We start from the raw sequence: 15,157 nt of genomic DNA, 5'->3' as shown, positions 1-15,157 counted from the left end.
AAATATGTGACCTCTTGATCTTTTACTCAAGCAGGGTTTAACCCTCTCTGTCCCTGCCATAACTGTTATCTTAAAGTGTCCACAGGAGGCAAAGTCCAGCTATTTACCCTGTTCCTGTTGTTATTTCCATCTCGAAGGGCAAACAGGAGGCTGGTTGCAAGTATCTAGTCTAGAGCCCACATGCCTCCTTCCTCAAGAAATGTAAACAGGAGGCTAGTTGTAAATGCTTAGCCTGGAACCCGTCTATCTCCTGCCTCAGCACCAGAATTTCTGCAGATGAAGGGGCTTAGAGGTGGCTACATGATCCGAAGGTGAGTGAGAGCGGGAGTACTAGGGGATTTATTCCTTTATGGTTGAGAAAACATTAGATGTACATATGAAAAAACAGGGGTGGCAAACGCTGCTGGAGACTAGGGGGAACTTTGTGCCCAAGGCCCCCTAAATGCTGCCCCAGAGCTCAGGTCTTCTTACTATAAGGTATACATTGTTTGGGGTACCTCTCTGGTTTTCTAACTCTGGCTCAGTCCTTTGCTTCCTCAGGTTGTTGCGTTCTTGAGAAGCAGAAGAGTGAAATGATTAAGAGCACAGTCAGGAGTCAGACTGCGTGGATTCACATCCTGGCTTTGTCACTAACTTACTGTGTGACTTTGGTCAAGTTACTTACCTTCTCTGTGCTCCACTCTTCTCTGTAAAATGGGGATAATAAGCGTGCCTGCTGCCGGAGATATGAGGGGTAAGTAAGGTAATATTTGCAAAGAATTTATGCTAGTACGTGACACATCAAAAACATTATTTGTGTCTGTTGTTACTTGGATTATCATGGACAGCTGTCCAACACAGTTACCTTGGCCTCGCATGGAGCCCAAGCGTCCATCAAAGGTCTATGTCTTGGGCTCCAAGCCCTGAACTCTATGGATTCCTTTCTCACACCTGCTGTGAGGAGAGAACCCTTTGCTTTGCAAATATCCAGGAGTAGATTAAGGAGATTAGGGCCTTCTGTTTAGCTGAGATTGGAGAGGAACTCTGAACAACCTCCTACCCACCCCCCACCCCAGACAACTTCTCTCAGGAGACTTTTTAAGGCTAGGAGTCCTCTGCCAAAGAGGAGCCGTATGTGCCGGTTGTATAGGGTGGTGTGGGTGAGGGATGGTGGAGCAAGAGAACCCAGGTCCCAGAGGCAGGCTGTCTCTGCTTGGGTCTCAGCTCTACTTATTCTCAGTGTGACCTTAGACAGTTAATTAATTTCCCTTAAATCTCAGTTTCCCCAGTCTGTAAAAGGGATGACAATAATCTGCCTCAAAGGGTTGATTTGAGGATTAAATGACTTAATCATCTCTCACATTGCACGTGCTGAATGAATGTGAGCTGTTATTACTATTTTCAAGACTGGGCCAATTCCAGTTAGTTAATGCCTCAAGTGCTTGGCAGTCAATGACTAGAGGCCAACTGAGTCAAAGGCCTGGGAAGGATAACAGCCATGGGATTGCCAGCAGCCCATCATACTTATATTGAAATCTGTAGGAGCCATTCCTGTATTCTCTGTGAACCCAGATTGCCCTTCAATGGGTCTGGATTAGAAGTTCCCAAAGGTCTGATCAGCATCTTTCAGCAGACCTTGAACACTCACCTAGCAGGTCTCTAAGCAGCAGGTGTTGCCTGGAGTGCAGCCAGCAGTGCCACCCGTCCCAACTGGGATTTTATTTTATTTTATTTTATCTATTTATTTATTTTGCGGTACGCGGGCCTCTCACTGTTGTGGCCTCTCCCGTTGCGGAGCACAGGCTCCGGGCGCGCAGGCTCAGCGGCCATGGCTCACGGGCCCAGCCGCTCCGCGGCATGTGGGACCTTCCCTGATCAGGGCACGAACCCGTGTCCCCTGCATCGGCAGGCGGACTCTCAACCACTGCGCCACCAGCGAAGCCCCCAACTGGGATTTTAGTCAGACTCAGTGTGTGTCCTGGGGCTGGTGTCAATGCCAGAGGTAAAACCACACCTTTGCTCCTCTCATTGCCTTCTGAGGCTGAGTGACCCTGAGACGCGGTCTGGACATCTGTGATATGGCCTCACAGTGGGCTTCCTGTAGGTGCATCCCCTTCTGTCTGGGCAGTTAGCCTGGGAGTGGAGTGGAGGGAGGGAGGCAGGTCCTAAAACATTGTGATTCTCAGTGCCTCGATCCACGGACATTTTTGCTGCTGTCTTTGCTCTGATTTTTATGGCTCCCTGGGGCCTTGTCCCAGGACTTGCTGCTTCTCCCGTCTGAAGCAAAGCCTAACTATAAATGTCTGCACCCCGTGAATTTCCTCCATCCTCTGAAAACCGAGCAACCTTCAGTTAAACGGAAGCAAGTTTGAAAAGTGATGCTTTCTCACTGCAAACTTGGTGAAACCTCACAAACTGGTAGCCATTACCTGACATCTATTGTTACGATGGAATCAAGGAGTTGGAGGCTGGGCAGGGCTGCCTACCATTGTCTAGCCAGTGATAAATCCTAGTCAAATGGCAGCCTCACTTCCCTTGTCCATACTCCTCCCCTAGAGTCCAGATGGTCTCTTTGGACATGTAGGGCCTACTGTGACCTGTAATGACTTTGAACCCTAGGGCAGCCTTATACCTGTGCCAGATATACCATTTTCCTAAACGTACCTTCAGTCAATAACCTTTTAAGGCTGTTCTTACCGAGTCTCCATTGTGTCTTGGGGTTGATTACCTAAGAAGGAAAACACAGATAAGGTTCAGAGGATAAATGGGAGCCATGTGTCCCCTGCTACCCCTTTATTCCTGGGTCAGAGGAAGGGAGCCTTGCTTGCGGAAGGGAGCCAGGTGCGGGGTGGGAAGGCCTCCAGTGTTCCCTATAAAAAGCTGTCGAGTGCCCATTCAGCCCTGGAACTCGCAATGAGCACTTCCCATCAAAAAGGGGAAATTGCTGATTCTTGCCGGTGAGTCTGTCCCAGGTGGCCCAGTTGAGCTTTCAGAGTATCTGCTTTTTCTCCTCTATTTATTCTACCTCCACCCTCACTCTCTATGCTCCAAGGCTTCCTTGTCCCCTTTCTCTCTTGCAGATTCCTTGGGTTCATGAAATAGTGGGGAGGGAAGGAAGGAAGAGAGGGAGAGGAAGAGGAAGGAAGGGCCCGCTAATCACCCAAGGGCTTCAGATGGGAAAGAAAATGGATAACTCTGGTGAAGCAGGACAAGGCCATTTCCCCATGTAGGGTGATGGAAGACTTGGGCTAGCCATTCTAGTTCTGATGTACCTGTGGGGAGGAAGGTGATCTCCACGTCTTACTCTTCCACCATCTTCCTCAACTCCTGGGCTAGCCATTCTAGTTCTGATGTACCTGTGGGGAGGAAGGTGATCTCCGCGTCTTACTCTTCCACCATCTTCCTCAACTCCTGGGCTAGCCATTCTAGTTCTGATGCTCTGTGATGCCTCCTCGCTGCCAGCCACAGAGCGGAAACTCAGTGCATACACTTGACCAAGGATTAATCAACTAACAGGAACAGTTAGCAGAAAACTGGATGGGGCAGAGGTTTTTCTGATTGTGTACTTTGGGGATAGGTGTGAGGGTTCCAGGGAGAGAGGCAGACAAGACCTTAAAGAGCTAATGCAGTTCCTCCAGTGCTAACTCATCCCTAGAGATGACGTCACAACTGTGGGTAGGAGCCCAATGAGAATGGTCACTGAGTCAGATAGCACAGCGCATCCTGGGTACAACTGGGTAGCTTGGATGGAAATAAAATTTAGGAGCATAATTTCCGTTGAGAAGTAGAGTGAAACTGGTTCTGGAAAAGTGAGTTCTAGTCCTTAGTGTGAAGGGTATGGCTACCTGAGGGGGCCCTCTGCCTGCCCTCCCCTACTCCACCTCTGGTGCCTCCTCTGCCCTTCTCCACCACTTTGGTTTATCTTTAGGGTCTGTTCATTCAATACATATGGACAGAGAGTTGACCATGTGCCAGGCACTGGGCTGGGTAGTGGGGATTCAGCGGTGTAAGCACAGTCCCTGCCCTCAGGGAGTTCATATTCTAGTGGGCAGACCAATAAACAATTAGTGCTTTCAGGGTGAAACATGCTGTGATAGGGATAAGAAAGCACAAATCCCAAAGGAGCCTAGAGGGAGAACAGAGAGCCCAGTCCCAATGTCACCTCTCTTGGGAAGTCTTCCCTGACTTGTTTTCTATAATATCCTGTGCATATCTCAATGTTAACACTTGTCTCATTGCATTGAGCTGAGGTTTGGTTGTGCTTACAGGTTTGACTTCCCCACCAGGCTCAGAGTTCTCTGAGGGCAGGGAGTTTGTCTAGTTTTTCTTTTTGTCTTCAGAACTCAGTACTTAATATGAGTTTGTTGAATGAATAACAACATGTGTTCCTGGTTCCTGAACTGCTCACTATCATCTGAGCTCCCAGGCAGCTCACCGAGTGCCTGCATTAGCTACTTTCCCTGAAATCATCATGCAGGGGTCCATGCTGGGAAAGGATTTATAGAGCAGAGGGGGCACCAGGCCCCAGCTCCCCTTCTCCATTTACTGCCGAGTGCTGTCCCAGGTCAGCCAGGGAAAGAATGACCCTGCTACCCTCTGACCAAGATCTCTTTTCTTCTTTAGGGCTGGCCCTCTTGCTGCAGCTGGGTAATTGCCCCATGTGAGGATGGGGTGTACCAGGGTGCCCTGGGGACAAGGGATATTAGTCAGGGAAGGGGCCACCTCTTATTTCCCTGCCGTTCCAGGCACAGCAACCAAAAGTGTCTGTTACTTCACCAATTGGAGCCAGTACCGTCCTGGGATTGCCCGCTACATGCCCGAGAATGTGGACCCTTGTCTCTGCACACACATCATCTTTGCTTTCACTGGCATGACCAACAACCAGATGACAACCATTGAGTGGAATGATGAGACCCTCTATGCCAGCATCAATGGCCTCAAGCACTAGTGAGTTCTGGGCTTGGGCTCTGGGCTGGGTTGGAGGTTTTCACATGGGTCTTTCAGAAGTTCTTAGAGACACCAACACCAGAATGCCTAGTCTTTGAGTCCTGTTTGCAATCACTCTCATGCCTCATTGGCAGAGCTATTGGCATCATTCTCCCTAGGAGAGGCAGGTTGCTGTCATTTGTCTGGATTATTTTCTCAGCAGATCCTTCGCATTGAATGTTATGTGTCCCATGAGTTGCCATCCACAAGGGATTCATTGTGAATACAGTCCCCTGGAGGTTGCCATGTTGCAGTACAGACCCACACCAACCTATGGGCTAGCTGCCAATTTAACCTGAGATGGTTCTCATGCCAGTTAAACACTTAGCACATGTACTGAGTGACTACCAATGAATTGGGCAAGCCAGACATTACGCTAGGTGCTTTTCATTTATTATTTATGTAACCCCCACGACAAACACTAGGAAGTAGGCATGTTAAAGTTTAAAAGATATTTTAAGCTTGAGGAAACTGCACTGTAGAGAGGTTAAAAGCTTTCCCTTGCCCACAGAACTAGTAAGTGGCAGAACTCAGGAATGCCTGATCAGTTTATCAGATAGGTTAATTGACACTTTGGTCCAGTTGGGAATCCAGTGGGTAGTTTTTAAGATCAAGCTCACAGGACCTGGGTGCCTGCTGGGAGACACCATGGAATAGAGGAGTTAGGTTGAAATCCTGGCTCTGCCAACCTTAGTAGCTGGGTGATCTGGAACAGATTGCTTAAGCTCTCTGAATATCACTTAAAGGGCAAAGTGAGATTAATAGTTCCTGCCTATTGGGATTGTAAGGGTGACAGAAGCAATGCATGTAAAAGTACCTGGCATTTGGTAGTCACTCAGTAAATGGTAGACACTTCTACTGCCTCTATTCCTTGTTCTTTCCTTTAAGAGTCTCAGACTTTCAGCTTTCTGGCCTAGTGTATCCTGGCAGCTCCAGCCCCTCTACCATCTGTGCTAAGGGACTACTTTTAGGTTTTTCCATCCTCCCTAGGATGCCCTGCCTTGTCTTCCCCTGAAGCTTCCTGTTGAATCAGGATCCACCAGCCCACTGGCAAGGCCAGGAACAGGAACCTGTTCAATGAGCATTTATACTGTGTCCTGGAGGTACCCAGAGTAAGACAGTACTTTGCTCCTACAGAGAGCTCTGCTCCCAGTGTGAGATCAGAGACTGGTAACGGGGTAGGCCTGGCGCTGCTCAGGTGTGGGATACGAGGGTGGAGAGACTGACCAGCAGATGACATCTCCTTGCCTGTGGAATTTTATTTACATTGGGATCTTTCTATCTCCAGCAACAGGGGACTGAAAACCCTGCTATCTGTTGGGGCTGGAACTTTGGAACCCAGGGGTAAGACTTTGCATTCACAGAGGAATCGCTCCCAGATTACTCAGTCTCTTCCAAACTCCAAGGGCTCTGAATTCTCTGAAGTGGGTGGCCTCTGGCTTCAGGTATCAATTTAGATACCCTATAACCTTCTGGTCAGGGCTCTCTTTGAAGTCTGTCCTTCCTTTATCACAGCTCTTACCACCTGCCTATCTACTTATCTATACCTTCCTTTATAGGAGCTCCTCCAGGGCAGAAACTCTATTGTATTCACCACTATATCCCAGCACTACCAAATGTCAAATGAATGTCTGAATAACTGAATATGCATCTGGACAAATAGGGGGCTAAGTGACAAGACAGAGGACCCAGGAGCTTAGACCACTATTGTTTCCTCCTGTGTCCCCCCACCCCACCCCTACCCCAGCCCCAAGTGTCGCATAATAGAATCCTGCCCTTGAGAGAGTCCACGTTGAAGCCCATCACTGCCACTAAGATCATAATGACTTGCTGACTCCAGATTCTCCAACATGGTGGCCACTGCTGAGAACCACCAGACCTTCATCCAGTCAGCCATATGGTTTCTGAGGAAGTACACCTTCCATGGGCTGGACGTTGATTGGGAGTATCCTGTCAACTGTGGCAGCCCAGCTGACACCAAGCAGCTCTTCACTGTCCTGTTGAAGGTGACTCACCTTCCCTGTGTCCAAAGAACATAGGATCTGGTCCACAATGGACGGGGAGAAGACCTCTATATGATGAGGGGTTCTGAGAGAGGCTAAATACACCTGAGGGTGTGAATCTCAGCTCTTCTGGCTCAAAGCCTGATTTCTTTAGTGTAAGATCAGATTTTTCTTTCAGGGAAAACTTGTAGGGCCAAGTTATAGAGACTAGTATAGGGGAGCATGAAAGTTAATTTATTTACAGTAAGAAATCTGCCAAGGAGTCTGAAACATTCATGTTCTAAGCACAGCTATGGGAAGTCAAATAGTCCTCAAACAGGTCCTTCCTTGGGGGCAGCATGTAGGGCAAGGTGAGCTAGTTATAGACTGAGATGTTCGATGGCCCTTCACTCTGGTAAGTAGAAGCAGGTGCTTCCAGCGAGGAGGTACTCCTGCCACCAGGGCCAGACATAAAGTTGTTGGTCCAGAGTGTCCTCTCCCCTGGGCAGCTTGATTGAGCACCAATGATTGCGTCGTTACTCTTATTTCCTCTTCTTCCATGATTGATTTTTCCAATTGTTAGATTTAATCATATATAGTCTGTAAAGCTAAGAGCCATTTTTATTTTTTGTCCATATATAAGCTTTCTTTTTTAATTTTTCTGCTCTGGACATTATTTGTGACTCTTAGAGGGTCACCAAATTTCCCTCAGTACAAGTTTTGGGGAGACAACTCATTGTTGTTCCCAGAGACTAATAACAGTTTTTTTGTTTTGTTTTGTTTTGTTTTTTTATTTATTTTTATTTTTGTCCATGTTGGGTCTTCGTTTCTGTGCGAGGGCTTTATCTAGTTGTGGCAAGCCGGGGCCACTCTTCATCACGGTGCACAGGTCTCTCACTGTTGCAGCCTCTCTTGCTGCAGAGCACAGGCTCCAGACGCGCAGGCTCAGTAGTTGTGGCTCACGGGCCCAGTTGCTCCGCGGCATGTGGTATCCTCCCAGACCAGGGCTCGAACCCGTGTCCCCTGCATTGGCAGGCAGATTCTCAACCACTGCGCCACCAGGGAAGCCCCCCAACAACAGTTTTTGAAGCAAAGAACTCTAAGCTGAACGCTTTTCAGCTTTCTTTGTAAGAATCATGACCTCGTCAAATGTTCATTGGTCCTTGCAGCCTGAGTCCAGTGTCCTCTGTTTCACAGGAAATGTATGAGGCTTTTGAGCACGAAGCCACCCAGAGCAACAAGCCTAGGTTGTTGATTTCTGCTGCTGTGTCAGCTGGAAAAGGTACCATTGAAACTGCCTACCAGATCCCCGAGATGTCGAAGTAAGTAAACTCCAAGCCCAGGAACCCAAATTTAGAGCTAAGTAACTCTGAGACCTGCCCCATAGATTAGCCAATGCTCAGGTACCTTGGAGAGAGAGGGCTCTGTCCCAAAAGAATAAGATGACCCCAAAGCCTGAGAGAGAGACTTGGGAAGCCAGCCAAAATTCTCAATGATAAAAGGCTATTTGGAAAAGGTTAGTTGAGTTTCAAATTTCTACAAGACCTGAAGGTCTGAGTGCAGCCAGATATTGATTATGGATTGTATGCCTTCTATATATCAATTTTTCAAATAAAGGTGAGAGAGAATGAAATAAAGAACAATAAAGCATATTCCCTCATGATGTAATTACAAACAACACATTCAGTAGGGACTAGGAGCTTTAGGGGGAGTGGGATAAAGACTATGATTTCCTCTGGATCATTTTTCTTCTCTTGTATCCTACCCCCAACAACCCAAGGTACATGGACCTCATCAACGTGATGACCTATGACCTCAGGGGCTCCTGGGATGGCTTCACAGGAGAGGACAGCCCCCTGTTTGCCGGACCCAATGACAAGGGAGACTACAAATACTTCAGTGTGGTGAGTAAGGGTTTGGGACAGCTAATTCTGATGGATATTTTCAAAGCATGTCATGGGATCCCTGGCCAAGGACCAAAAGGGAGGCTGAGGAAGCTTGATGGACAAGCTAAAGATGGTGATCTTTTTTAACCAAGTTCATGTTGCCTGCTTCCTTTTTCCTATGATTAATTGTACCCATTCATCTTTCACACCAAAGGAAGCAGAATAGTGGCTTGCGATAACCCCAAACATTGAAAAAATAATTTAACTATCATTGTCATTGATTCTAGGAGCACATTTCATGATCTATCTTGCCCCTAATCTTCCTCACCTCCCTTCCGCTTTCTCCCCATCCCATAAGATTTATCTTCTTAACTTGTATGGCATAGGCAGCTGTAATAATAAATCTTCTTAATGATTAGTAGGTGTGTAAGTTGGCTAGATGTGATTTCAGTGTAGAATGCAACCAGAGATATAAAAATTGGCATGGGAAAGTCTCCCAGGAGCATACCCCATGCTCAAACAATTCTGAGCTGCTATATTTCACAAGTTGGGAAAACAAGAGGATGCATAGCTGAACTCCAGTCCCATCCCAAATGCCAAGTCCAGTATGAGGGGAAGGAGGACAGTGGAACATTTCATTCCCAGTTGACACTGGGCCCTGCTACCTAAGTACTATACCTCTTGACTGACACTGCCTCTAACACCCAGTTCCAGAAGGAAGGGTACCACTTTCCTTCCTGTGAGGTTGGGCTGTGGAAGGGTCTGGACTGCAGGCTATGTCTGAAGTGGCCAGGAAATTGGGTAGAAAGTGTTGGCTATTCCACAGGCCTCTGGGCACATTCTCAGCTACTTTTTAGTTCAGTAATATGTTCCTTACCTTGCCTCTAGGATTATGCAATGAGCTACTGGAAGAATCAAGGTGCCCCTGCTGAGGAGCTGATGGTGGGCTTTGGGGCTTATGCCAGTACCTTCACTCTCACTAACCCTGCCAGCCATGGCCTGGATGCTCCAACCTCTGGCCCTGGGACTGCCAGGTCCTACACTCAGGAGGCTGGGAGTCTTGCCTACTTTGAGGTAATGTCCCAGAGGGCCGGAGGAGCAGAGAAATTCACTTTCTGTTCTAAAGGATCATAGATACTTCCAAAGAGAAAGAATTTATACTCTGATTTCTAATACAGGGTACCCCATTGTTGCCAGCTCTGAGTGTATGTGGTAGGGAGGGAAGGGTAGAATGAACTATTGATAAAACATCTCAAATTTTAACCTTTTAGAGTAAATGTGCATCTTTCATGCTAGTAGTGGTTAACATTAACCGAGTCCAAATGTATAGCCAGGCTCTGTTCTCAGTGATTTTTATATATCATCCTATTTAACCCTCACAACAGTGAGGTGCTGATTTTATCCTCTTACACAAGAAGACACAGAGGCACAGAGGGATTAAGAAACTTGCTCAGGGTCACAGAACTTGTAAGTGGCAGAGCTAAGATTCAAACTAAAATTGTCCAGCACCAGAATCTCAGACCCTAAACATTATGTGTTATCACCCCCTTGTTGGCTTTTGGCTCTTTTTGGCAAAGATTCTTTCAAATAAGAGAAACAGGAAAACTCGTTTCAAAGGGAAACTGGGCCACAAGGCACAAAGAAGCTGCCCTGTCCCTTGTCTCACAGATGGGTATTGGCAGACACAGGACTGGGATTTAGGTCTTGTCTTTCCAGCCAGCGCCCTTTCCACTGTGCCACCCACAAGAGGGAAAGCAGGGGAGCTGGGGTGAAACTGGAACCATGAGCTCTTATTTCCAGCAAAGAGAGGTGGGGAGAGGAGTGTATTCCAGAAAATAAAGGGAGGGAGGAGGGAGATGTGAGCCAAACATAGGCAGGTGCATCTGAGCCGTGATTTGTCCTCCTGCCCCAGGTCTGCTCCTTCTTGAAAGGAGCCACCGAGGTGTGGAACGCTCCCCAGGAGGTGCCCTATGCCTACAAGGGGAATCAGTGGATTGGATATGCCAATCCCAAGAGCTTCACCCTCAAGGTAAGGCCCTCCACGCCCTTCCTTCTGCACAGTTGGGAGAGGTAGGGAACCTGCCCTCCAAGTGCATTTGAATTATAAGAAAACACCGAAGAGAGGTAAGGCAAGACCCAGGGTGGCCCTGAGGTCTCAAGGGAGCTGGTGGCCCAGCTGTAGAGCTCGGCGGTTGGAACAGCCCCTCTGCTTCCGGGAAGTTGCAGCTAGTTCCTCCCTTCCCTCAGCTCCTGTGCCTTCCCGTCCTCGGCCCCCACGCCCACTCCTGGAGACTCCCTTTTGGCCCCTTTCCCTGCTCTGCTCTGCTCCTGATCCAGCGCTCTGATTCGTGCTTCCTGAATTAGGCACTCTTCCACCCCGAGGGCCATGGTGTAGATCAGTTTCTTCCTCTCCTTTGCTCCTCTCCTGCATACAGTAACTTCATACAGGAGGAACCCACATCAGGAGGCAAGAGATCCTTGGAGCCATTAGGCTTCTGCCCACTGGCCTTTACATGCTCATATCTGGGTGGTTACTATTTACCAGCCCCAAAGCCCTTCACCCTATACCTCCCCATCAGGAGCCCTGTCTCTCTGCCCAGACACTTGCCAGGTGAGGGGCCCTGTATCTCTTTTGACATCACAACCCACCCAAGCTCCAACTCAGACAAGCCTTCTCAGAAGGTGGTTGGTGATAACAGAGAGCAGGGGAGAGACTCATTCTCCCTGACTTGGTAGTCCTAAGATCTCTCCTTGTCTACAAATATGTCCATGAGTCCCTCAGAGTCTCTGTGGGAAAGCCACTCTCCCATTCCCTCCTCTCCATGACTGGATCGTGGCCTTCCCCGTCATCCTGCTGGAGTCACTCCTTGCGCTTGTGCAAGGACATCCCACAGTGCCCCCGATTCTCTCCCACAGGGTGAGTGGCTGCTGAATAACAAGTTGGGGGTCCATGGTCTGGAACATTGGCTTGGATGACTTCACGGGTACTTTCTGTGGACAAGGCAAATACCCTTTCATGCATGCCCTCAAGTCTGCACTCAGCGTCTCCACTCCCAGTAAGTAGTGAAGCACAACCTACCAGCCACGAGGTAACAAACTAGACATTAAGGAGGAAGAAAAGACTATCCAGAGCTCCTCCCAGTCTGGCCTCAAAGAAAGCCTCCTTCAGATCTTCCACCTGTCCTAGCATGTCCACAGGAAACTGGCATTTGGGACCCAGAAAGAGAGACTCAGGTGGCTGCTAAGGGACAGCCCCTGAGTGAGAGAGAAAGGCCCATCCCTGTTCCCAAGGGCTTTCCTTGTAGAGCTGTTCAGGGAGCTCCTGGAGAACATTCCGGAGCCTGGGTAGAGAGAGGACCACAAAGGCCTTGTTCCTTTCCCTGTCTGTCCAGCTCCAGCCTTTAGGAACTTTGTGGAGCAGAGAAGACAAGGCAAGGGAGGGATGACAAAGTTAGGTGGTGAGGAGAGGGAAGAGAGAAGGAGAACCCTGAAGGGGTCCAGCTGGCCCATTCCCTGAAGTGAGGAGCAGAATACGATTAGTCTCAGCACACAGCTTTGCCCGAGACCCAAAGGCCTGGGCAAGTGCAGAAAGCAGAAGGGGCCAGGAAGACATGCGGACAGCCAGTGCTGACTGCTGGACCATGTCAATTCTGCTGGTTCTTTCAGATTTCAAGTTATCCTCACAGGTGCTCTTGGAGACAGGTGTAGTCTACTTAAACATAAAAACTAGGGAGGGAGAAACAGGGAGGTATTAGTCAAAGGGTGCAAGTTTCAGTTTTACAATATGGATAAATCCTAGAGATCTACTGTATAACATAGTACCTGTAGTTAAGAATACTATATTGTATACTTAAAAATTTGCTGGAAGGGTAGATCTTGTATTCTTACCACAAAAAATAATAATAAATAAAGAGGACAGGAGGAGACTTCTGGAGGTGATGGGTATGTTTACGACATTGATTGTGATAACCGCAATGTGTACTTATCTCCAAACCCATCAAGTTGTATGTAAACACTTTGTACATCAATCATACCTAATAAAGTGGTTTAAAAAAGAAAGACAACAGTGTAGTAGGCATAACACAGGCTCTGAACTCAAGTTAGAACTAGTTTTGAATCTCAGTTCTCACCTTAGCTGACATGAATAAAATAATCTTTAAAATTCTTCCACTTTGTAGGATTTTGGGGGGTTATGGAACATAGTATTTGGACAAGCATTTAGGTGATAAATAAACATTACTTTCCTCTTAAAAATAAAATAAAAACAAAGCTAATTATTCTGTAGCACTTACTATTTTATACAGCATACACATGGGAAAATGCTTTATGTAATAATTCTAAGAGATAGTACTAGTATTCCATCATTTAAGGGAGGAAATTGAGGCTCAGAGAAGTTAGTGACTTGTTTGTGGTCACATAGCTCATAGCAGAGCTGGGCTGTGAACTTGGGTATCACTGATTCAGGCCCAGAGCATTTAACCACTGGTTCAGATAAGATGAGGAACCCCCAGTGACACTACAGACACAACACTCATGCTGGGAAATTAGTCCACCCCAGAACCTATGGGGCCCTTTTCTTACTCTCTCAGGTTGCAAAGTGCCCACCTCTACCATGGGCTCCCCCACCAACACTGTGGCTCCCGGGAGTGGCAGCACTGGCGAGAGTGGATTCTGTGCTGGAAAGTCCAACGGTCTCTATCCCAGCCCCACCAGCAAGTGCACCTTCTACAACTGTGTGGATGGATGTACCTACAAGGAGGCTTGTCAGACAGGCCTGGTCTTTGACACCAGCTGCTCTTGCTGTAACTGGATTTAAGCCATCTGCTTGTGGGATCCATTGGGGACTGTAGGACAGAAGGATGATTAAATGGAAGTTTTGCCTCAGACTACCAAGTTGTCTACTCTGATTTGTAAATCTACGTGATACTCCCCTGTGTGTAAAACAGAAGACTTACCTTCTTGCTTCCCAGAGGTCTCCAGAGGTTGGGGCTGGGAGACAAGGATGGGTAGTGTCTGGGACCTCTCTGAGCATTTCCGTGAGAAGTTCTGGTGTTCTGGGCTCCTCTTGAGGCAGAAGGGGAGAAGAAATGAGAGGCTCTAGGGTCAAGAGAGATCAAGGGAGATTTGATCTCTCATTTTGTTCTTTCCCACAAATATGCCTCCAAAGTGTCTTGCAGAAGAACCTAGAAAAATGGTTGGACTCAGAACACAATTTACTGCATCACCTCCTTCAGGAACTCTTCCTTTACCAGGTTAACTCATCTCCCAACTCCAGGGCTAAACAACCCAAGCAAACCATACTTGTTTGAAGACAGAGCATGAGGGCCACCTGTAGGATGGTCCACACACTCCACTTCCACACCTGTGAGGCTAGAAACAAAGGCCATTGGCACAATTGCAAAATTAGCTAACTTAAAACAATATTAGTTCATTTTCATCTTTATTGCCACACTACACCTGAATGTACCCTCAGAGAAGGTACCAAGAAAGTGGAAAGAAAAGGCAGCTTACAGCAGGGTGGGAGGTTTCGCTCTTACCATCTTCAGGACAGCATGGCCCCTGCTCTGAAGAAGCTGAGGAAGCGTGCAGCTCACCAAGCAAGGAAGCTTCCGCACTAACCAGCTCGTTTAGGAGCTCAGGGAGGACTGGTTCTGGAGATTATGCTATTTTGACAAAACCAATACAAACAACAAGCAGAAGTTAATTTTGTTCCCTCCTGTCTCATCAGCTGGAATATGAGCAGGGTTTCTACCCATCTCAGTTTGCCTGAGGTAGTCCTGGTTGTTAACTATTGTCCCAGCTTCCCATTCATTTAGCAATTTTACTGGTTTAAGAATTTTATTAAAAGTTTTTTTGTTTTGTTTTGTTTTTTACTAGTTGTATCAAAGTTATCTGGAGTAGATGTGACACACCTCTACTTTATACTACTTCCAATTTCTGCCATGGTCTGTACACAGCATTCTTACTTTAACACATGGTTAAATGTAAACGTTCACTGGTAATAACCCGTCTCTCTTTTCCTGATTCTTTTCTGACAAATCTTAAATTATAGCCCCTTGCAACTGCCTGCAGATGCTCACTGAGAAACGGACGTGCGCTCGGATGGAAGTGGCTAAGGACAGCTATCTCCTCTTGGTCTGCAAGGCTGATGGGGGAGGTACTGACACTGCTGCTCCTTGGTGGGCCACCCACTGTGCTGTGGCCTGAACCACGGCCTGCAAGAATCACAAAGTCATCAGGCCACCAAGGGTGGGATCAGTGGGAAATGTGGGAAAATATAGGTTAGAATGATGTGTAATGTGAACAGGGAAAGAGAAACCAAGC

General features: G+C 47.5%; 1 protein-coding gene across 1 annotated transcript; it reads left to right on the top strand.

The window, feature by feature from the left end:
- Positions 1–726: 726 nt before the first annotated feature.
- LOC114897911 (acidic mammalian chitinase-like) lies at positions 727–13,712 on the top strand. Its single transcript, XM_029226968.1, is given in 13 exon segments — positions 727–733; positions 4,603–4,626; positions 4,725–4,926; positions 6,254–6,282; positions 6,285–6,309; positions 6,806–6,971; positions 8,145–8,269; positions 8,728–8,851; positions 9,722–9,907; positions 10,746–10,862; positions 11,750–11,775; positions 11,777–11,889; positions 13,423–13,712. Coding segments are annotated over 13 exon segments (1,371 nt in total). The 3' UTR covers positions 13,650–13,712.
- Positions 13,713–15,157: the final 1,445 nt, after the last annotated feature.

This window comes from Monodon monoceros, unplaced genomic scaffold (assembly GCF_005190385.1).
Source record: "Monodon monoceros isolate NGI ecotype Baffin Bay Population unplaced genomic scaffold, NGI_Narwhal_1 Super_Scaffold_18, whole genome shotgun sequence".
In the NCBI taxonomy this organism is placed as follows: domain Eukaryota; kingdom Metazoa; phylum Chordata; class Mammalia; order Artiodactyla; family Monodontidae; genus Monodon; species Monodon monoceros.
Note: the sequence above shows the minus strand (reverse complement) of the source record. Positions and strands in the feature narration are given on the sequence as shown.